The 23,319-nt window shown below is 42.7% G+C and overlaps 3 protein-coding genes across 8 annotated transcripts in view; 2 read left to right on the top strand and 1 right to left on the bottom strand.

The window, feature by feature from the left end:
• The window catches only part of LOC144021985 (uncharacterized), a 12,142-nt gene extending 1,933 nt beyond the window's left edge, over nucleotides 1-10,209 (bottom strand). Inside the window, exons 1-7 of one of the 5 annotated variants that reach the window (XM_077526360.1) lie at nucleotides 9,750-10,207; nucleotides 5,711-5,820; nucleotides 5,384-5,637; nucleotides 5,134-5,248; nucleotides 3,517-3,631; nucleotides 2,229-2,570; nucleotides 1,249-1,773 (exon numbers count right to left, since the gene is read on the bottom strand). In XM_077526360.1, the coding sequence (XP_077382486.1) occupies nucleotides 1,724-1,773; nucleotides 2,229-2,570; nucleotides 3,517-3,631; nucleotides 5,134-5,248; nucleotides 5,384-5,637; nucleotides 5,711-5,820; nucleotides 9,750-10,017 (1,254 nt within the window). In that variant the 5' untranslated portion in view covers nucleotides 10,018-10,207 and the 3' untranslated portion in view covers nucleotides 1,249-1,723. Of the gene's footprint in view, nucleotides 1-1,248; nucleotides 1,774-2,228; nucleotides 2,571-3,516; nucleotides 3,632-5,133; nucleotides 5,249-5,383; nucleotides 5,638-5,710; nucleotides 5,821-9,749 lie in introns of those variants that run through there. The other 4 variants (XM_077526343.1, XM_077526338.1, XM_077526331.1 and 1 more) reach the window with 4 other exon arrangements.
• Nucleotides 9,320-23,319, top strand: trim35-13 (tripartite motif containing 35-13). Its single transcript, XM_077526399.1, has 7 exons — nucleotides 9,320-9,392; nucleotides 18,504-18,786; nucleotides 20,391-20,486; nucleotides 21,229-21,459; nucleotides 21,552-21,574; nucleotides 21,657-21,775; nucleotides 22,153-23,319. Exons 2-7 carry the CDS (start codon nucleotides 18,577-18,579, stop codon nucleotides 22,686-22,688), a joined length of 1,215 nt encoding a protein of 404 aa, XP_077382525.1. The 5' UTR covers nucleotides 9,320-9,392; nucleotides 18,504-18,576; the 3' UTR covers nucleotides 22,689-23,319.
• Nucleotides 9,645-14,749, top strand: vac14 (vac14 homolog (S. cerevisiae)). 2 transcript variants are annotated; one of them, XM_077526295.1, is made up of 2 exons: nucleotides 10,747-10,856; nucleotides 10,927-14,749. In XM_077526295.1, the coding sequence occupies exon 2, from the start codon at nucleotides 11,309-11,311 to the stop codon at nucleotides 12,956-12,958; it is 1,650 nt and encodes a 549-aa protein (XP_077382421.1). In that variant the 5' UTR covers nucleotides 10,747-10,856; nucleotides 10,927-11,308; the 3' UTR covers nucleotides 12,959-14,749. The 2 variants fall into 2 exon arrangements, with proteins under 2 accessions (XP_077382412.1, XP_077382421.1); XM_077526286.1 differs by having other exon boundaries at nucleotides 9,645-14,749.

Here is a 23,319-nt window from a genome sequence, read left to right as displayed (position 1 = left end):
TCCTGAACTCAATACCACTCCTTCATTCCCTGTCTTTCATGGACAAGATGATTAATCCAGGTGTGCCTGACCTCAATCACCACAACGACAATGGCCAGACACACCTGGATTAATCGGTTTATCCAATCATGAACAGGACATGAAGGACAGGAAATGAAGGAGTGGTATTAAGTTCAGGAAGTAGTCAAGCTGTGCAAAGAGCCCATTTACTCATAAATGTACTTTTTTATAGTGGGTTTCGCATAACACAAAGCTATTATTTAGTTTATGGATGGATAGAGGTGAATACAGTTAATTGCACCTTCTTCCATCGAGTGGAAGACCATTTAAATGTTCCGCCTGTCAATATACGCTACTCACAAAAAGTTATTGAGACTAAAATTCATTCAAACCTTTACAGTTAAACTTAATGTGTCCTCTAAGCTTTTGAATGCACAAGTCCAACTGTTACTATAAAGGTATCAGTACTTTCTGCACAAGTTGCTGTTCTCGAACGAGGACCTTAACGGCAAAATTCACAAACGGCAATGCTCCAGTTTATGGAATGGCTGTTGGAGACAGGTGTACCTCAAATGGAATGGCCTGCACTTTCTCCAGACCGGAATCCTATTGAAAAGCTGTGGGATCAGCTGAGTCGCCGACCCTGTAGACTAGAAGCTGGGAACTCTGCACCCCAAAACCTCAATGACCTTTTTTATTATTATTATTTTGTTGTTTTATTTAACCAGGTAAAATGTTTCAGAACTAATTCTCATTTACAAACATGACCTGGACACGAAGCCCCAACAGGAAAATACAACACATTATACCCAAACATAAAAATAAAACAACAAAGCACAGCATAAGTATAAACAAAGAAGAAGTTCACTTGTGCTTATATAGTGACTGACAGATTTCGATTTGTGAAAAAAATATGAATATTTTTCCAACTGTGGCATAGGAGGTACGATTTGTTAAAAATGTCTGTGTGAACCGATAGTAGTATATCATTAAAATGATCTTTTGAAAAATCACATCATCTCTGGCCCCATCTTACACGTCTAATTTTATTGACCAGAAGACATGACGGAAGCGTGTGTCAATCACTGTTGTGCACGCATATTGCCGAGCGTCGACTTGTACACATTGCATGTTATGTACAGCGCTTTGATTAGGGGGGTGGGCAGGAAGGCGTGATGTGATCGTTCTTAAGAATGCAAACTTCCCATTTAATAACATTTTGTGTAAAGAAGACAGTTATTAGAAAACTTAAGGTTTGGGAACTGTTGGAACTTTATTTTTAGAGCGTGTTAAACAACTCGCTTTGGCACATGTACATATGATGTATTAAATCAACATAAGATATTTGTGACGATTCGACACTTTTCCACCATGCGGCGCAGTCCACTTGAATTATTCTTGTTTGATTTCCAAGTGCAAGATGTTAAAAGGGGCCTCGTTGACAGCTGGCCGAGTTTGTGTTTGATCACTTCGGCCTCCTGCTTTCTGGCCTCGTGGGCGTCCTCCATGTATATCTGGAGGCGCTCTTTGTACATCTCCATCTTCCAAGCCGCTGTTGACGCCTCTTCCATCGAGTCGGTGATGTCACAGTAAAACCCTTTCCTTCTCTCGGGTAGAAGTAGGACGAGGGGTGATCCTGGTCGAAGGTCCCCGGTTCTGCTGGCATCGAGGTCCTTGACGGCAAACTGCTGGGTGAGATCAGCGGCTCGTCGATTCAGATGAGCTAGTTGTTGTTGTTGTTGTTGTTGTTGTTGCTGGAGCCAAGACCTTCCACTGAGAAGTGGCACAGATTACGCGTTATATACTGTACCAAGTGACAAACAAAGTAAATTGTTGCATTTCGTAAGAACGTTTACTTTTTTTAACATGCAGTACAACAGATGTCAAACTTTTTACACCAAGTATCACCTTAAAAAAAAAATACTTAGCTTGCCAAGTACCACAGTAATGCACTTGCAACAAATGTGATCTGGTAACAATGTTGAGTTCATTTTCAGGATTTAATCTACACTAAACATATTCATGTGGTACACGTGTCTCTGGCCTGTTCAGTACAACATAGCTATAATAATAACAAAAGAATACGCACCGGAAAGTGAGCTCCGTGTAGTTTTTACGTGAAGTGACTCGCCTTCGCCGATTTAAGACTCTTTTATATGACACGTAGTCTAATACGTATGTTATTCAAGTCCATAAAGAGAACAACGCTCGTGTTAAGCAAAACTTACCGACAGACTCCATCATGGCTTCCAGCAGAGTGGCCGTGTCCACGCGTTGCTTGTTTATCGCCGGCCTGCGACCGTATACGGCATCCACCAACTCGAACCACCTCCACGATTTGGTCTTCTTCTGCTCTTTTACTTTGCGGTACTGGCAGCGCAGCTTCTTGCACTTCAACTGGCACTGGCCGCACGTCCGGCGGAAGCCCTTGGCGGCCATCCGCTGCGAGACCAGCTGGAAAACCCTCCTGTTCCGAACCGCCCCAATGAGCTGCCGCTGCACCTCCTCTTCGGCGAGGATACCGAGGAAGGTCTGCACCTCCTGGAAAGTCCAGGGTGCGCTGTTGTGTGCTGATGTTGTCCGGAAAAAGGCAACATAAACAGTTTTTAATTCTCTCTCCGTTCATCTTTGCTTTCTTTTTAAACAGATTTTTGTTGCCAAATAGAACTGTTGACTTTCAGTTAACACACTAGTAATTTGACTTCTGTTCAAGATCAACTATGGGAATCAATTACTCGTGTTTTTGTTTTGTTTCGATGAGGTGGGTGAAACTTGCTCTGAAAGTCTTCAACTCCTTCTCTGCCACAGAGGAGGTCTTTGGGCATGTAGGCCTTAGCTGAGGATATGTTTTAAGTCAAACAGCAAACTACACTGAACCAACAGGATGCACTTCTTTTTGCTTCAATTCGAGACTAACTGTATTCATCAACAAACACACGTTCAAACAAAACTGACAATGGAAAAACAAAACAAAACTGAAGCACAGTGCTTGGCGAAAACAGGTTTTAAGCTTCATGATGGACACTGGATCATACTGAGTGATTATACTGTGGCATGTTAATGATGATTTTTCTTCCTCTGCTTGAGAAACAATCGTCAACGTGTTCAATTTATGATCACAGATACTTTTTAAGTGTTGTCAACGCCGAGATTCAATGGAACGATAGCCAATTAGGAAGCTACTTGAAGCTCATGCTGTTGCCAGACTGAAATCGAGGAGCAAATTGCTGTTGAATGTATACTGGATGTGTCTCAGTGGATGCCTTGTGGCACCATGCTGCCTCTCAAAGGGCCACCTTGGTACTACAACACACATCAGGTAACTTGCAATAGTCTGTGGAGATATGGTGATGTGTGAGGTGTGCTTTGGTGATCATCAAATATACCAGACACTGTAAGAGCAACATAAGAACACAATGAGTTTTTCCCGCCATCGTATGCTGCGTCTCTCACATCAAAATATAAGATGTTGAGCCTCGTTACGCGGGTAGCTTTTAAGATAGTGGCTTCACTTACTTTCTTGACTGACTGGTTCCTGGGGGAAGTTGCCAGCAACAGCACCCTCCAAATAATCTTCCACTTTGACCTGAATCACATCGGCATGTTCAGAGTCAGGCCCGGTCATCACAACCTGCAAAATGCAACAACTGGAATGAAAAAAAAAAGTTTGACTCTCTCAAGCAAAGGATGACCCAAATGCCCAATGAGAGTTTGCGACTACAGTGACAAGAATGGCACTCAGTCAAGCTTAAATCTACTCACTACCAAGGCTAAACTGAGGCTAAAGTGTTAATTCAAAGTTTTGGGTCTTAAATTTATAAATAATATGTGCAACTGTGGTCACAGAAATATCAAGCTACTTGGTGATGGTCACTATAAGCCTTTACTTAACATCAACTTCACAGCATCTCCAGTCACATAGCGGCAGACACCAAAACAGCAGAGGTTTGTTGTAACCATAATAGGTCTGTTAAGTATATTTATGATGAAATAGCGAGTCAGTTCACGAGTTTTGCCTCGTCCGAATACCTGCCTGTGTTTCTTGTTCGAAAATCAACTGGCCACGCCTATGCGCCGTGCGCTGCTCTAAAAATAGTAGTTTAAGCGTAATTGTAAACTGCCCTATTTGTTTCGCTCGTTTCACTCCACTATCTATGGATGGGGATGCCGCTCCAGGTCTTTGTTGTCCTGTGAGGGCACTCTGAGGGCATGTTTCCCTCCACCCAGCTCTTTATGTCTTGCGAGGGCCTGACTAAAGGGGGCTGCTGTTTCCAAGCAACGCCCCTCTTAATGGATTGGGGATGTGATTCGGCAGTCTTACCGGGTCTCTGGTAATTCCCCTCCTCCTGGGGTGCGCAGTCACTCCACCAGGAGTGTGTCTACGTCGAGGGCTCTTCTGAAAGGCATGTCCTTGGAGGACATCTGTGCGGCTGCTTCCTGGTCGTCGCCTTGCACGTTCTCCAGATTCTACAGTTTGGATGTCACCTCTCCTCATCCACTGGATGCGGCGCGGCCCCTTCGGAACTGAACTCTGCTTCCCTTGCCCCGACTTCTAAGCGTGTTTCAACTGGAGTGGAATTGGTGGAATTGGTACTGTTATGACCAGCACTTTTCAACATTTAAAGTTGGACCTGTCTTTTCTCAGCCTCCTGCTAAGGATGGCCTCACTTCACTGGACTACTCATCAGTCTTTTTGGATCACGGAATCTCATCTTTTTTTGACAGACCTTCATTCTTGCTGGTACAATTTGAGTGTTTATCCTCGACTCCCGGCGGACGAACGTGCCCTGGCAAAAACGCGGTATCTTAACCCTATCGGTTTGGACTGGATGCCTAATGTGGAGTATTCTGTGGCTTCACTCACCGCCTCCCCTGAGGAAGCCCTTAGGGAGGATGTGAGATGCCCTTACCCTCAGTGGTGCTTGACGGACTGTAATACGATGTGCCTTCAAAAATTAGCCAGAAAAATGTAGTGACTCAGTAGTTGAGTGCCAGGCACTTGGCTTGAGATAAGGTGCTGAGAGGAGGCTTTTATATGTCGGTCAGAGATTTGATACTTTCACTGTTGATATTAGATCATGTGTGCTAATTGTTCTCAACTCGTCTACATTATCACATGGCTAATTGTCTTACTTGTGAGAGTTCATGGTTGTGGCAATCTGCAGGACTGATATCCTTTATGTAAAGCTTCCTTCCATCCGGTGTAACTCGCACTTTGATGGTGAATGGACAACGTTGCAAATCAGAGCTAAAAAGACATTAAAATTGAAAAGAGATTGGTAAGTAACACCGTTTCCAGTGTAATACACCCATAGATCATAATATTAATTATGTTGATCTGTTAAGGGGTCTTATCCCAGGGGTAATGGTTGTAGAAACTTACCCTTTGCTGCCATGGGCACAGGCAAAGTCCAGCTCGGCAAACACCAAATTGTCACTGTATGATTTTTTTCTTGCCCGCTTTTTGGCATTCTCCACGGTCCTCGAGCTACGCTTGTAAAGCTCCACCAAATTGGTCCTCTGCCATCGTTCGATGGCCTGCGAGAACGACTCAAAACTATTAAACTCAGCGCCTTTCTCCAAATCTTGCATGTCACTCGGAGAGAAACAATCAATAGGTATGGACATAATCATATCCTGTAGAGAAAAAAAAAATTAGAGTATGAATATATGCACAGTATAATAGACACTCTGAATATTAGAAACCTACGTCATCTACTTGTTGAATATCAGTCCTCTGATTAGCACGGAATCTGTCTTTCCACAGATTAAGGCACCAGTCCTTTCCAAAGACTCCCTCGATGACTGGAGACACAGACTCTGGGGGGGAAAAAAAAAACAAAAAACAGACTGAATGGATTAAGAAAAACAAAATAAATAATACATCGGTATGATGGACAAATTATTTGTTACTTGGTGGTCTACCATACAATGAAACACGAAGCAACTTTTTAGCTTGTTTAAAATTGCCGTTTTCGCTCAAATTTTCTCATAAGTGAAAAGCCCACTTCAATACAAATGCTAAAGCAGCGTACACTATACATTGCAGATTTGTATTTTATTTTAATATTTATTTATTTTTATTTATTTATTTATTTATTTATTTATTTTTTTTTGGGGGGGGGGGGTATATTTTATGAGTGATGGTGAGGCTACGTGCTTCCCAGCATGCTTATTTGCTTTGTCATAAGTGTGTCTGTTTGATGGAATATCAAAGATACACTTGAGCTACAGTATCCAAGCTTTAAGATTGGCTTTAGTGAGGCAGTTGGTGTGCGTGAGAGACTGGGCATGCTGTGGCAACTGGGCCGACCGCAACTCTTGAATGAATGTGCAAGCGTTTGTAGGAATACAGCGATTTAAGTGAATCTGCAACTGTGTCGTACTTTAACCACATACGAGAGGGTGTTACAGTATGCATGTCTAAGTAAAATTTTGTATAAAAAAATTATGGACCAGGGCTCTACACTAACCTTTGCACTGGTAGCACCAACTTTTTCAGTTGGTCGCACCACAGATTTTGGTCGCACCATTTTGGGGAAGATACAGCATTGACCGTATTTGCTGATGTATACATAGTTGTCTCAATTTGCATAGCATAATTTCAGATGATGTAAAGATTGACAGTGACTCAACATATACTGTAACAAGATTTGTCTGCAATAAAACAGGTCAATTATTTTGTATTACTTTAAAATAAATTTATATATATATATATATATATATATATATATATATATATATATATATATATATATATATATATATATATATATATATTAGGGGTGTTAAAAAAAATCGATTCGGCGATATATCGCGATACTACATCGCGCGATTCTCGAATCGATTCAATAATCGGCAAAATCGATTTTTTTTTATTTTTTATTTTTTTATTTATTATTTTTTTTTTTTTAGGATTCACACCTTAAGCATGGAAGAATGTTATATGAACGGAACATTAAGCCTTAATATTTTATTTCAATGCTGTTCAAACATGAAACAAATTACAACCTCTATAAGACTGAAATTTCAGATAAATAAATAATACATTTTCATATAAATCTTACACTCTACAAGCTTACTGATTAGTATTTTCTAAATTTGAATGAAAAAAAATCGCAACAATCGACTTATAAATTCGTATCGGGATTAATCGGTATCGAATCGAATCGTGACCTGTGAATCGTGATACGAATCGAATCGTCAGGTACTAGGCAATTCACACCCCTAATATATATATATATATATATATATATATATATATATATATATATATATATACACATATATAAGCTTTACTTTTGTGAACATTAGTTTGTTCAAGCAGAGGGGCCATTTCTTATTGTGAGGCCTCCAAACCACCTTCCCCATGGGAAAACAAAAGCTAATAGCAATTAGTAATATGAATACAACAAACATGTAAACAATATAAAAAACACTTTTCAGGCATGCACGTTGATGGCTTCATAATAAAGCTCTCCAATGAAGTGGAACTGAGTTTTTAGTACTGTAACATAGCGTTAAGACATCGTTGCCACATTTATTATTTAGCCATAACATCACTGTGTTACAGGCCAAGCCTGGCCCTTTAAGCACTGTAGTGCCACACTTTGTCGCAGGAGGGCGGTGTTGTTTAGGAAAGAGAAGGAGAGCGGAAGAGCTTGTGTATGCGCACGGGAGGTCGTTGAGGAGTGCTAAAATAAAAGTTTGTGTGAAACAACGAAAACGAGAGTCTGCCTGCTCAGTCTCCATAGTATCGGTTAGTAGGTCCCTGGGCAGGAGAAGAGGACTCAACAGCTGTAGCCTGTAACAACGTTGCACGTTTTATTACTGAAAGCATCTCCGTTAACGTCCACTTTAGCACTTAGCTACGCTAACCATCTAAATAACTTACAGTGGCTGAGATGACTGTCCCTCGCCGTCAGAAGGATTCGACAAAAGGTGCTTCCGTCTCAACTGCCGTGAGAGGCAAGGTCTGTCTTACATATTTTACATTGAACATTATTCGCTTTCGCGTCTTCGTAGAAATGTTCCCAAACTTTCGAAGTCCGATGTCGGTTAGCCATGAGAGCATACTGTGTAACAGCTGGTGCTGATGTCACGTCTGACCCGGAGATTAATGTGCGTCTAGTAACAGCAGGCAGGAGGATGAGCGGCAGGCAGTCAGACGAGCGTTTGAGGCAGTTTTGAAAGAAAAAAACAAACATAAGGCTGATATATATATATAAGGAGGAGAAAAAAAAAACCTTGAGCTGGTCTTGAGGACTTGCTGCTTACAAAGGGAACACAATAACCATAACCACTATACTATTCATTCAGTTACCCCGGGTTTACACCGGATGCGGTTGCGGTGCGGTTGCGGTGCGTTCCGGCGACGCAAGCAATTAGATTCCATTCATTCGAATGGTGCAGTTTACGCCACTTGCGGGTGCGTTGCGTGTCGACTGCGTCTCAGCTGCGGCGTGCCGCAGCCCTTCCGCAAGGATAGACCTATTTTCTATTTTTGCCGGACGCCGCAGCGGTAGGCCTCCGGCAAATGGCAAGCTAGCACAAAACACATCGAGCGGGAAAGGAAGACCGACGCAGTTTCAAAATAAATTTCCGGTTACCTTTCAAGATAAAACACTCGCCAGCTCCTATTTCGCAAGCATGCTAGCAAAACGTGATGTGGGCGTAGACGGGCTTGGAGTTAATGTGCGAGGTGCTCATTCACGGTTTAGACACCAGTGAACATGGACGAGGAGAGGTTTATATTGGAGGTAGAAAGCCACAAAATAATAAAAGTCCACCTCTCTTTCTGCTTCTCTGTTGAGCACAGACTTTCTGTGTGTTTGTCGTTGTTTTTAATGCCACATGATCGCGCGCGGTCACGCGAGACACGGCGGGAAGTGGTCGGCGACGGAGCTGCCGGACCGCAGCTGTGCGGAGCCGGTGTGGATTGGCCAAAAAATTGACCCGTCCGGAGCACGCAGTCAAGACGCACCGCACCGCAGCCGCACTCGGTGTAAACCCGGGGTTAGGTTCAATACCAAAGTTTTACTTGAAGTTTACACAAGTGTCAGCCAGAACGTTTGTGGGATTTTAAGAAAGCCAAATGTTCTTGCACTTTGGCATTGAAAATGTGAAGGATAATTGATTGCTTTGAATTCATTTGGACAGAGTTTTTACTTATAAAGGCTACTTGTGTCACTATCCCATGGAGGTTTCTGAGAAAGTCGGCATGCGTTTAGTTTGTGAGGCAGTGCGGGGGTGGGTCCACCCCTTATAACGTCATAAAGTACCAACAGCTCGTTTTCTCAGGTTGGGAGGGGCTGGTGCTTGGCAAGCAGAATGACCTCAAATTTCTCATAGAGGGGCGAATGGCGGAAAACACCACTTTGATCATGCGTTTGGTGAGATATCAGCATTTTAACATGGCTAAAAGCTCCAACAAGTTGATTTTTCATGTTGCCGGCCGTTTAAATAAATCTCTCCACTAATGGAAAAGCATTGGACTTTGGATCACTGTAATTTTATTTGAGAGGATTATTTTTGTTTTGAAATGTGATATGTCGCTTGACTATTATAACAATCTGTGTGGTTTGTATGATAGTCACAGGGAAAAGCAATACAATCCGCAATTTGTTTTCAGCGTATCAAGGAAGCATTTAAATTGCGTTGCATTTGGGAAGTATCAGAAATGCCCAAATATTTCGAATTGTGAATACACCCAATGCAGTGTTCAGGGAGTGTAAATGTAAACAACTGACCATTTTTACCATCAACGTCGTCGTCCGTCTGGATGGCGACGGTACGGTGGCTCCGAGGCTGCCCGGGTATATCGCTTCTTGCCGCCGTCAGCTCGCACTCCAGCGTGTCGACTTTCTCCGTAAGGGCCGTGTTGAGCGTCTTGAGCCGTGAGAGCTCCAAACGTAGCTCGACCGTGTCCTCGTCCACTGCCTTGCATAGCTCGGCCATGGCGGACTCGGCCATCGTCTCCATGATGGAGGAAAGCTTGGAATGAAGAGATATGCTCATCTCCGTAGCTGTGGAAAGCGTTTGTGCTTCTGAAAACGTCCGCGTGTGTTGAAAATAAGGTGTCTTGATATGAAAAACAAAATTGTTTTCGAGTAAAAAAAAAAAAACCGAGTGGGACGACAATGAGGAAGGCAGCTCTTCCCCTCAAGTCAAGCGGAACCAATCGGGTTATAGCAGTCGTCACGTGACGTACGTCTTCTTCTTCGGTGCCATTGTTGACCGTTGGCAAAACAGTTGCTAAGTGTTTTACTGCCACTGGAGTGTGGCAAGAACAAAAAAACAAAACAAAACATTATAATTATAGTTGATTTATTCTTAGCATTTATTATCCTTCATTGAAAGTAACAAACAAGCAAATACAAATAACAGTAAATACATTCTGTTTGCTAAACGAGTTGGTGACGTATTTGTTTCCGCCGGAAGCAACTGGTCAGCTGCGTCGCATTTTTTCGCCGCTTCCTGGTTTTCTTGACGGCTCGTTTTCCGTGACAAGTTCTCCTAAATGCAGTCTTTTTCTCACAGTTTCCCCTAACATTCAACGGGAATACACATACACAAATACTTTTTTTTCCCGACCTTCGGCTCCACCATGAATACGGAGAAGGACTTTACGCCGCTAACGCCCAACATCGTCCGGGCTCTCAATGATAAACTGTACGAGAAGAGGAAAGTAGCGGCCCTGGAAATCGAGAAGCTGGTACGCGAGTTCGTTGCTCAGAACAACTCCACTCAAATCCGTCACGTCATCCAGATCCTGGCCTCAGAGTTCGCGCTGTCTCAGCACCCGCACAGCCGCAAAGGAGGACTCATCGGCCTGGCTGCCTGCTCCATCGCGCTGGGTAAGGACTCGGGTCTGTATCTGAAGGAGCTCATCGAGCCGGTCCTCACTTGTTTTAACGACTCCGACAGCCGCCTGCGTTACTACGCCTGCGAGGCTCTCTATAATATAGTCAAGGTGGCCAGGGGAGCCGTGCTGCCCCACTTTAACCTGCTTTTTGATGGGCTGAGCAAGCTTGCAGCAGATCCGGACCCCAATGTCAAAAGCGGCTCGGAACTTTTGGACCGACTCCTGAAGGACATTGTGACTGAAAGCAACAAGTTCGACCTCGTTGCATTTGTCCCTCTACTAAGAGAGCGCATTTACTCCAATAACCAGTATGCCCGGCAGTTTATCATCTCCTGGATCCATGTCCTGGAGTCTGTACCTGACATCAACCTGCTGCACTACCTCCCCGAGATCCTGGATGGCCTCTTCCAGATCCTGGGGGACAACAGCAAGGAGATCCGCCGGATGTGCGAGGTGGTGCTTGGTGAGTTCCTGAAGGAGATCAAGAAGACGCCGTCCAGTGTGAAGTTCGCCGAGATGGCCAACATCCTGGTCATCCACTGCCAGGTGGCGGATGAGACCAAGGTGACCAACGACCTCATCCAGCTGACCGCCATGACGTGGATGAGGGAGTTCATCCAGCTGGCGGGCCGCGCGGTGCTGCCCTACTCGTCGGGGATCCTCACTGCTGTGCTGCCGTGCCTCTCGTACGACGACCGCAAGAAGAACACCAAGGAGGCGGCGTGCGCCTGCAACTACAGCTTGATGAAGCTCGTCACCCCTGAGGACGACGACGACGACGATGACGAGGAGAGAAGCGGAAGCGTGGAGTCGCCATCGAGAGAAGAGAAGGTTGATGCTGGCAATGGCAGCGACGTGCTGAACTCCTCGCAGGAAGCGGTGGGCTTGAGCAACATCAGCTTCTTCGCCCCGGCGAGCACCGACAGGTCTCAGGTGACTCTGGACTTGGACGGTATCGTGCAGGTGCTGGACCGCCACCTCCACGACACCTCCACGGGCATGATGACGCGCATCGCCGTGCTCAAGTGGCTCTACCACCTCTACATCAAGACGCCGCGCAAGATGTTCCGGCACACCGACAGCCTCTTCCCCATGCTGCTCAAGACCCTCTCGGACGAGTCGGATGAGGTCATCCTCAAAGATCTGGAGGTGCTGGCTGAGATCGCGTCGTCGCCCGCCGGGCAGACGGACCCAGCCGCGACCTGCGACGGTGTCGACGGCCGGCCGGCGCTCAAGGTGCCGGACAAGGTGGGAAAGGGCGGGTGCGCCGAATCCTCCCCGTCCACCCCGAGCATGAACTCGTACTTTTACAAGTTCATGATCAACCTCCTGAAGCGCTTCAGTGTGGAGCGGAAGCTCCTGGAGAGCCGAGGGGCCTTCATCATCCGCCAGCTGTGCTTGCTCCTCCACGCCGAGAACATCTTCCACTCCATGGCCGACATCCTCCTCAAGGAAGAGGACCTGAAATTCGCCTCCACCATGGTGCAGACGCTCAACACCATCCTGCTCACGTCGGCCGAGCTCTTCCAGCTGCGCAACCAGCTGAAAGACCTCCGCACGGCTGAGAGCTGCGCGCTCTTCTGCTGCCTCTACCGCTCGTGGTGCCACAACCCCGTCGCCACCGTGTCGCTCTGCTTCCTCACGCAGAACTACAAGCACGCCTACGACCTGATCCAGAAGTTCGGCGATTTGGAGGTGACTGTGGACTTCCTGATGGAGGTGGACAAGCTGGTGCAGCTGGTGGAGAGTCCCATCTTCACCTACCTGCGCCTTCAGCTGCTGGACGTGGAGAGCAACCCGTACCTGATCAAGGCGCTCTACGGGCTGCTGATGCTCCTGCCGCAGAGCCAGGCCTTCCAGCTGCTCTCGCACCGCCTGCAGTGCGTGCCCAACCCGGAGCTCATGCGGACGGTGGACGGGCCCAAGCGCGCTGGCGCCAAGGAGCGCGAGGCGGACCGCAAGGGCACCCCGCACACCCACGTGGACTACGGCGAGCTGCTGCGCCACTTCGACGGCGTGCAGGGAAAGCACCTGGAGGTGCGGCACCAGCGCTCGGGGCGCGTGGCCGAGCTGCCCGACAGGAAGTTGATGTGAGCACCACCCGGACTGAGATTATTGGAACCAAATATGATATTATGAAGCTTGTACGTACACTGGCATGACGAGAATGTCCATTATTTTTTATTCTCATTAAGTGTCATATTTTGGAGTTTTCACTAACATGTTTTTGGTATGTGGAGAACATCCAAACTCAACACAAGAAGGCCGGAGCAGAGATTTGAACCTAGAACCTCAGAATTATGATGCAGATGTGCTAATGACTATGACACTGTGCTGCCGTGGGAATGTTGTTAAAAGAAACTGAGCACACTGTGGTTACATGTGTTTGTTAACTTTTTTTTTTTTTTTTAAATGAAGAAAAAAAGGTCACATCACCATCATCGTGTATTCTCTATGAAGAAGAGCCACAGTGAAAAGAAAGATAATTATACTGCAAGATTAAAGTCATGATCTTATGAGAATGAAGTTGTATACTTTTTAGATAGAAGCCACAGTGTAACAAGAAAACGGTTTGTATGTTCTTGAGATAAAAAAAAAAAAAAAAGTTGTATATTTTCAAGATTAGTCATAATATGGTGAGAATGTAGTTGTATTAATTTATCATTTCAATGAAAACAACCCCCCAAAATGGGATAGAAAACCACAGAAATAATTCGGTTGTAAACAAATACTAGCCTTGCCAGCAAGCTGAATTAGTATTTGTTCGCAAATACTGTGAGAATACATCTTGTACTGCTCCCGCTGATAGTTTCACAACCAACCTTTTTTTTTTTTTTTTTTTTTTTAAACTATATTTGTGTAAAGCATTTTATTACAGCTGTAGTTTTTTTTTTTTTTTTTTTTTTTTTTAATAAAGCTGGCCTTAGCTTGGTGCATAATGCATATATTAAATGCCTAAACAGATTTTGAACTTCCCTAGTTAAAGTGGGACATTTTTAATCATGTTGTCTCCAACACCTGTATTGTTGCAATATGTAGTACTGTTTATCTTGAAAATATTTTTTAAAAATCCAAACAAAATTTATTCTCCTTATCTCCAAACCATACCACAATATCAGAAAAAAAATGCAACTTTTTCTTGAAACTTGACTTTGTTCTCCTAATGCTATAACTTTCATCTTAAAAATATGACTGAATCCTCCTAACATTTAAAGGCCAAAAGCTGAAAAAAACAAAAAACAAAACACAACTTTAGATTTTTCGTCTTTTCAGTGTGGCCCTAACATACTTTGTAATTGTATCTTTTTTTTCTTTTTTTTTGCACTAAATGGCATATAGAAAACAGAATCACTGGTATTCAATTAATATCAATGTGTGTTGCAGTGGTGTAATGACTGATAATTTGAAGTCGGTTGCCTTAATGTTAGAAACTCCTTAATATGACCAAGTCTTACACTGCTACTGTTCCTATTGCGGACACAATGTCAACTGTTGTAACACAATCATGTCTTTTCCTGTCAGGAGCTACAGAATATGTATGTATTTTTCCTTCCTCTAAATTATTGTTCCATGTATTTCAAGTGAAACCAACACACATTTCATTCCAAGTAGTCCACATTGGTTATTTAATGAGCACAATGCTGATGATTTATTGTCATGTGAGCTACAGAGAAAGCGTCACATGTCTAGAGCTGTGACCCAGCTTGATTTTTCCAGTTAAGACGTATGCTTTTTGTTGTTACACGCTGCTGGCTTTACAGTTACAGCTGGCATAACATTCACTGCTTTTTTTTTTTATCCTCATATATGTATTTCTTGGAGTTTTGCACTGCTTTTGTCATCATTCGTGCGTAAAGTCACCAAATAAAGTTGGACTTCACATGATGAGAGACGTGCGCTTCTTAATCAAATAGCAAATGTAACTCTTGAAAGTCAGGTACAACCAGTTCTGATGTTTCTGTTATTGTACATGCAGCCCCTAACCACTATGTTCATTATTGTCTCATGGATTTTAATCCATACCATTAAGCCTCAAAAGTGAACACTTCAATGCTTTTGATGTAGGCATATTCACTTAATTTAGCCCGTCAGTACTTAATTTAAAAAAAAAAAAAGTCGACAGTATACACCCTATTTCAAATGCTCGGTTGTATTTTTTCATGGGATAACACATTCACATGTGTTTTTGCATTTTGAAACCAAGGTCGAACTTTTTGGCCATAATTCCAAAAGGCTCATTACCAAATGAACAACATACCTGTAGTGAAGCGTGGTGGGGGCAGGCAGCATTCTGCTTTGGGGGTTATTTTTCTTTGAGCTGGAATTGAGGCCTTTCACAAGGTGGAAGTAATATCAACAGTTTGAAATAGCAGTCAGCAGAAAAAATCAGCCAGGAATCTGATACAAAGCAAAAAACAAACAAAAAAAAAGTCAGAGAAAAGCCTTCTAGAACATCTGAACTTTATTTGGGGTTACTCAGAGTAATAGGGCACGTTATTGACTGAAGCAGTTTGGAAATAATGACCTTGTTTGTTGTTTTAAATCATCAGAATCGTACATTTGAACAAGTTTGTAGACTCCTCCCAAATATCTATTATTATTTTTTTAATTAATGTAATATTCTTGTCAAAAAGGTATAATTATAGTGATATATCAAAATTATACAAAATAATATTTTGCTTTTACAAAGATAATCATGCTTTGTTTTCATTGACACTGTCTGATATCAATTTAGATGTGGTTGTTGCAATGAATTAACCAATCACATTCAAACTCATGTTAAACGGAAATTAGCACACACCACCATTTCAAGTGATTGAAATGATTTACCTTGATTACATCTTTTTTTCTATTGATATAACTTTACATCGGTACAATTTGCTGATTGGCTGAGAGAGATCACATGGTTCTCCTCCCTTCATATGACTCCATCGACTAAATACGGTCCCTCGTTCTATATAAAGGACGAGTGTATCTGAAACACACGAATGCATGTTTAGAGGGCGACCACATGGGGACGTACTGTACCCCTAATCCCGGCATGTACATTACTGCACTGTCACACGTGCGCGTATGTGGGCATCTGCTGGCTCCCATCAGTTAGCAGCTCCACTACATTAGCTCTGAACTTGTGCCCCGTCACCCATGTGGACAAGACGACTAATTTGGTCGGTGAGGATGAGTGCAGATAAAGCTTTCACCGGCAGAATGCACCAGAAGTACCCCTATTGGTCACATGTAATGTGGAAAGCTTCCATTACTTAAGTGTCATCACATTGGCATGTGTTTGGCACCGGTGTAGCTCCATTAAAAAAAAGTGTGGGACCTAAAATTAGGACTAAATAGTTCATAGACGACACTGTGCATTGTTTTTGCTTCACCTGCTTGGTTTAAAAGCAGTGGGCAAGTCCTTAAATAGCACTTTGTATGTTATACACTCCATTACTGGTAGGATAGTGTCCCCACCCCCAGCTTTTTATCTCCACATGTTCGCGTCCTATTTTAGGTAGCGCGTCAGTGCCAGTAATTTGCTTCTACAACAAAATACCGGATTACAGTTCACATCAGTACAAAAATGCATGAACGAATGTGATCCAATACGAGGACCATCTGTTGTATGTCAAATGACTATTGCAGAGCGGCAGTAACTTAAGAACATGGTCATTTATTGACCTTGTGGTTTTAAGGTGGAGAATAACTGCACAATATCGAGAGTTGATTCTCATATTTTGTTTACCTAATTTACAGTAATCACAAAAAGTCTGCACATCACTCTTTATGCCATGTTTTCAAAACAAGACCTAAAAAGGTGTCAAGAAAATTATGAGCAATTCCAAACAGCAGTCAGCCAGTGTTGGCTAAAATTATATTCAAATAAGAAATTCGTTTGTTTTGAATGTAATTCTTAATGTTTTGTTGTTGTTGTTTTTTTTCAAAATTATAGTGAGGATTAGGAATTAGGCCGGCCTGCAAACAGTGAAAAAAATTATTGACGCACATTATCCTGATTTTTTTTTTTTTTCGAAATGAAAATAATACATTTTACATATTTAAAAATATATTTAAAAATGCTCAGCATACGCAAGCTATTATTTTACCAATTAAAATTTATTTTTTTTTTAACTTTTTTTAAAATCATATTAATAAGTAGGAATGGGGAAGGGCGGCACGGTGATGACTGGTGAAGACTCGGGTTCGAGTCCGGGTTCCGGCCTTTCTGGGTGAAGTTTGCATGTTCTCCCCGTGCCTGCGTGGGTCTTTTCGGGGTACTCAGGTCTCCTCCCACATTCCAAAGACATGCATGGCAGGTAAATTGGGTGCTCCGAATTGTCCCTAGTTTTGGATGGTTGTTTGTCTCTGTGTGCCTTGCCTTGGCTGGCAACCATTCCAGGGTGTCCCCCGCCTACTGCCCAGAGCCAGCTGAGATAGGCGCCAGCACCCCCCGCGACCCTTGTGAGGAATAAGCGGTCAAGAAAATGGGGAAAAAAATGGAATGGGAAAATACCGATACCAGGAATTGTATTGGGCAGATACTAGGCCTTATTTGAATGTATCAGTTTTATGATCAGGAAGTAGAAATTGGAAGATTAGAAAATTGCTTTTGATTTCATGCAATTTTAAGGAAAAATGCTAGACATTATTCCCTCATTTATCAGTGGGGTCACATTTCGAAAAATACCCGCAACAGTTGAGATCCACAATGTAGTAAGCTTTATTTTTACATGTATTATATATATCACCACATATTTTATAGACTTTTCTTCGACAGGCAACAACATTTTCTTACATTTCTCGCTTGTTTAAACTTGTTTAGACTTCTCTGCTGCCTCCGCGACCTGACAAGTGATAGATAATGCGGTAGATAATGGACGAAGGTACACTACTGTAAACACAAAAAACATCCGTAAAACAGCGGGTGCGAAATTCTCAGCACATTTTCCTCCAATAAATAAATCCCTATTAACTCATTGACTGCCATTGACGAAAAAAGACGTCAAATAATGCATTTTTGCTGGGCTGGCAGTGAATGTTTTAAACACAATGTGCCAATATATTTTGTGATTATATTGCAGCATCCTTTTTTCCCTTTTTCTTTTTTTAAGGCAATTTTTGCTTAAAAATTCGTCAATTTTGGTTACATCTCATCTTAACTCATTGACTGCCATTGACGGAAAAAGACGTCAAATAATGCATTTTTGCTGGGCTGGCAGTGAATGTGTTAATCTGTGCCTTACATGATCCACGTGTGCTGTGTTGCACTCCGCCAGCTTTTTCATCACTCTTCTCAAATATCATAGAAGCAATCATTGCAAATATCCCAGCGTCATCAATTCTTTCCTCTGCTGTCATACCCTGACACACTACCTCGTGAGCAAAGCCTCTTTGTTCTATTTGGATGTGCAGTGTTTATTCGAGAACGTGCGACACACATAGTCGAACAACGCTGGCTGACATGAGATATGCCTCTGGGGTCTTAACACTTATTTCGGAGCTTAAGGCGGACGTTGTCCAGTATTTTAGGGGGCGTGGTGGCATGGGAGGGGCCATCCCCTGCCTTGCTCATGGCCACCGAACCACCTCACCATGAATGTGACCTCGCCGGTCCAAACTCATAGTGGCCACATTGGCTCTCTTACAGGCAGACGCACAGGCTTCCCAGAGAGACAGGTGGGCAGGACGCAAGGCGGCAGCCTCGGATTCCCTTTCGGTCCATGGATCAAATGGTGCTGGGGAGGGCCCGTGAGGCCTTCACGACAGACAACAGGGCTAAAAGTGACCCCGATGCGTGCAGCGAGCATGGGGAGAAGCTCACGCTCTTCTGCTTGGAGGACCTGGAGCCCATCTGCGGGGTGTGTGGGAAGTCCGCCGCCCACCGAGGACACAGGCTCTATCCCATTGGAGAGGGGGCTAACGACTGTAAGGTGAGTGTGGCCACACTTTCAATATATCAGCAACAATGAAAAGGGAATTTCTTAATCTGCACGTATAATATGAAATTTGCATTATATGCATGCACCGTTGGTTTAGGTTAAGAACATACATGTTGATTTATTAGATGTGGACTTTTAATTATTTGCAACTTATAACTTTTTTTTTTTTTTAGATTATTTTATTTTTATTTGGATTAACAAACAAAAACAAAATAAAACCCAAGTAAAAACAAAATATTCTTAAAAGAAAAAAATAAAATTACAAATAATTTTATTATAATTTTATTTTTACTTTTATCTGTTTGATATCTTATTCTGTTTTGAATTTTATTATTGTAATTATTATTACCAATTTATTCCTCAGTATTTTTATTTTTACTTTTTTTTGTTAATTGGTTAATTTTTATTTCATAATTCTACTATTTTTATTTTCCCCACTTTTTCACCGTTTTTTATTTTTGATTTTATTATTTTGCTTTCGTATTATTACCTGATTATTACATTTTCTTATATTCATTTGAACTTTTTTAATGTTTTATATTTCTCATTTGTTTTGAATTATATTAAAAAATAATTATACTTTCTTATTCCTTATTTATTTATAGATATATTTCTAACTTTTTAAAATGTTTTATTTACATTATTTTCTTAATGTACGGTACTATTATTATTTATTATATTTTACTATTTATTTTACTTTACAACAATTTTATATATATATATATATATATATATGAATAATTTAATTGTACTCATAGGATTAAGAATTAAACTGTATGCATTGTACAGGGTGTTCCAAAATGGTTGCTAAGTGCCCATATCTCGGAAACTACTTGATGGATCTTAATGAAACTAAATACACTTTATGTTGAAGGTCCTAAGTTTTATTGGTTAAATTTACAAAGAAAAGAAAAGAAAAGAAAAGAAGGCACGCTGCACTGTCATCGGTGACTGAGTCCAAGCATACTCTATTATTAAATGTCTTTGCTTTTGAAGTGGACGGCATTTCTTAACCTGAATAGATAGAAATGGCAAACGTTACACGCAAAAACTTGAAACGTTGCTACACAAGCTGTGAAAATTTGAGGTCATTCCAACGAAAACTGTCAAAATTATTGGCCTACGAAATGGGGTCAAAACATTTTGGAACACCCTGTGTGTATCACTCTATCACACAGCCATGGCGTTTCTTTAATATGCATGATGATGGTTATCAGAGATTATTGCCATTCTAATAATAGATTGATATTTTTGGGTTTAGTGTGGCTGCTAGGGTCCTGAAACTCGAGCCCCTGTGCACTTTTTTTTTTTTTTGTAATGATAGCTCATCCCATTCTGCCCGCTGGACCTCTCTCAAGAATGAGAGACCTGCGCCTACTAATGTGAAAAGAATACTCGCTTGGCCCACGCAGCGTGAGTTCAGCTTTACGCTTGTCACCAGGCCGTGCTTGAGCCTTCCACGCAGATGTGACCCATTTAATTGGCGCCGCCGTCCGCCACCATCCGCAATGTGCAGACGGCATACTGCGCTGACAGCTCTGCCGCCGCACCACCTGCCGCAATACTGACCTTGCTGTCTCCTGACTTCCACATAGGAAGAGCTGAAGGGTGCCCTGCTGCCTATGAAGGAGAAGTTGCAGCAGTATAAGCAAGCCAAACTTTTGTGCGAGGACTTGCAGGAGCACGTCAAGGTAGTGTCCGAACACACATGCTACACAGCACACACGTCAGTAGTATCATGGTTAAAGAACTTTACATGCATTAAGGCTAAGTGCAAGGGTGGCCATCTGCCTACACTTACAGAGGATAAAGTTTGGCAAGTACAAAGAAGCAGTGGTCTATAATAGTATATCACTTCAATCAGAAATGACTCCATCACAATGCAAACATCACATGAGTGACCCCGGCTAGTGGACATGAGATACGGATACTGTTTGGTGTTGATGAACTCAAACTCAACTTAGTTTCACAACAAGCAGCAGTCTGGTAGATAATAGAAGTAAATATTCTCCAAAAAAAGAGGCATGAGCTGTTTATGGCCATTCTCAGCTGAAATTTACGGTCATCGTCTAAACATAATAAAGAGAATTAAACATCGTGCAAAAAGCCTAAAATTGTATCTAAAACTGTGAATATTCTCATTCGGTCATTTCATTCTTATGTTCTGACCAGAACAGTCCAGTTGCAATCGAGCCATTGCACTGAGAAGTCTAAAATTACGCCAGCTTATTTTGGAGTATTTTTTTTCCTGCATTAAGTCCAGAACAAGCAAACGAGTGCCAATATTTAGAGCTGGACGAAGTAGCCGGGCAGACCAAGTGGCTGAAAAATGTAGTTGCTCTACTTAAAATGAGTCCAATCCGAAATATCGTCTTACCTACAGTGAGCTTTCAAACACCAAAACAAGAATGAGGCGCATCTCTCTCTATGCAGTACCAGCTGGTGCACACGGAAACGCAGATCAAGACGGAATTTGAGGCACTCTACCTCTTCCTGAGAGAGCAGGAGGCAGCCAGGCTGTCCGCCCTGAAGGCCGAGGAGGCTCACAAGAGCCTGATAATCCAGCAGAGGATTGAGGAGTTGGACCAAGAGTTGGCCTCGCTCTCCAACGTGATCCACTTTGTGGAGAAGCAGATGGAAACGCAAGATATCCCCTTCCTTAAGGTAGGGACCGCCAACATTACAAACGTAACTTTACTGCTTTGAATTGCCCTCCCCAAAAACGACGTGGCAGCTGTGTTCTTTCTTATTCACAGAATTACAAGGACATTGTAAGGAGGTGAGTCGCACGTTAGCACTTTGGTTACAGTTATGAATAAAACAGAATATGTCTGTGACTCATTTTCAATATGTGTTTGCAGAACCTGGATAAACTCCTGCGAGCCCGAAGAGATGTCCGGTGCTCTGATTGACGTGGCCAAGCATATTGGCACTCTCAAGTACCAAGTGTGGGAGAAGATGAAGAAAATAATTAAATACAGTAAGTTATTCATCGAAAATAGCAAGACAAAAGACTTGCCATGCTTCACTTTGTAGTGGACATGATGGGCCGATAACCGGTTTGACGATTTACCGTGGTTTTAAAAATTCAAGGTTTTGATAACCGCGAATAATGCACTGTCACCGATAATTAGCTCTTCTTGCGGAGTTGCGTAAATGAGACAATTTGAAGTTAATTGCCTTCAAATAACATTTTATGCCGTATATACTGTCTTGTTACGGCTTTGCAGTCATTTGGATCTCACTTCATGCTCAGAAATGTAATTTTTGGTCTAAAAAAAAAAAAGTCCATATGTGATGACATGCGAAAACTGTTCAAGAAAACTGATGGATGGCTAACAATGTGTCCTCTCCAAGGTCCCGTTATTGTGGATCCCAACACGGCCGCCAACTGTTTCATCCTGTCCGAGGACCTGATGGGGGTGCAGAACTCCATGGAGAACTTCAAACTCCCCAACAACCCGGAGCGCTTCGACATCAGCGCCGAGATGCTGGGTGCTGAGGGCTACACGGAGGGCCGCCACAGCTGGAGCGTGGAGGTGAAGGACAACACCTACTGGGTGGTGGGCGTGGCCAGCGACTCCATCAACCGCAAGGGTAAGCACGTGCTGACGCCCGCCGAGGGCTTCTGGACCATACGCTTTCGCAACGGCGAGTACAAGGCGTGCACGGCGCCGTGGGAGCCGCTCAACATGAAGGCCAAGCCGGACGTGATCAAGGTGTTGCTGGACATGGACCGAGGCAAGGTGGCCTTTTATAGCCCCCCGGAAAGGGAGCCGCTGTACACCTTCACCGACATCATCACGCCAAAAGCCTTCCCTTACTTTTGCACGGCCTGCAAAGAACACCCGCTGACAATCCTGCCTATGAAATTGAGACTTTCGACCGACTGATCCCTCCTCACACACGGCCACCCGCAAAAAGCAAAAAGACAGCAGATGAAGAATCGAGTCTTTGTTCTTAAACAAGAGACAATTGTGGGAATTCAGCATCAGCCACAGTGTGGCATTCACAATAAAGTGGAAAAATGCTCGCGTATTGCGTTTAAATTCATGTACAGTAGGCATGGAAATTCATGGTAATTTATGGGAAAGAAACAGGAAATTACAAAATTGAAGGTTGGCTCCAAATGTAGATTTAGGATAATCTTGACTAACCTAATTTCAAGTACAGTGACACCCAGTCTTAGTTATTGCTGAGTTTGTGGACAGAGATATCTATTAGGGATGTAACGATAATGGCACTATCATGATATCGCGATATCATTGTCATCATGTTAAGATATTAAAAAAAATAAATAAAAAAAGTCAAGTTGATTTCCATTTGTGCAGTTCTAGCACCCTCTGGTGGCTAGTTTTTTAGTACAGGTTAATTTTCACAAGGCATGTTTGGCCCTTGTATGTTTAAAATCCACACGAATGGTCAGATGAAGGAGCACGTAATGTGCTTGTGAACTGAGTCAATATGTGGAGGAACTCAATGTGTGCTGCATTAGCATGTAAGTGACTCAATATTAACTGTTAA

This window comes from Festucalex cinctus, chromosome 1 (assembly GCF_051991245.1).
Source record: "Festucalex cinctus isolate MCC-2025b chromosome 1, RoL_Fcin_1.0, whole genome shotgun sequence".
NCBI lineage: Eukaryota > Metazoa > Chordata > Actinopteri > Syngnathiformes > Syngnathidae > Festucalex > Festucalex cinctus.
Note: the sequence above shows the minus strand (reverse complement) of the source record. Positions and strands in the feature narration are given on the sequence as shown.

What these genes read in the sequence shown, in the direction of transcription:
- vac14 (XM_077526286.1), top strand. Translation starts at nt 10,607, where the DNA reads ATGAATACGGAGAAGGACTTTACGCCGCTAACGCCCAACATCGTCCGG.
- trim35-13 (XM_077526399.1), top strand. Translation starts at nt 18,577, where the DNA reads ATGGATCAAATGGTGCTGGGGAGGGCCCGTGAGGCCTTCACGACAGAC. An exon ending in TACAAGGACATTGTAAGGAG is followed by an intron (nt 21,575 to 21,656) that starts GTGAGTCGCACG and finishes ATGTGTTTGCAG; the next exon opens with AACCTGGATAAACTCCTGCG. An exon ending in GAAGAAAATAATTAAATACA is followed by an intron (nt 21,776 to 22,152) that starts GTAAGTTATTCA and finishes GTCCTCTCCAAG; the next exon opens with GTCCCGTTATTGTGGATCCC.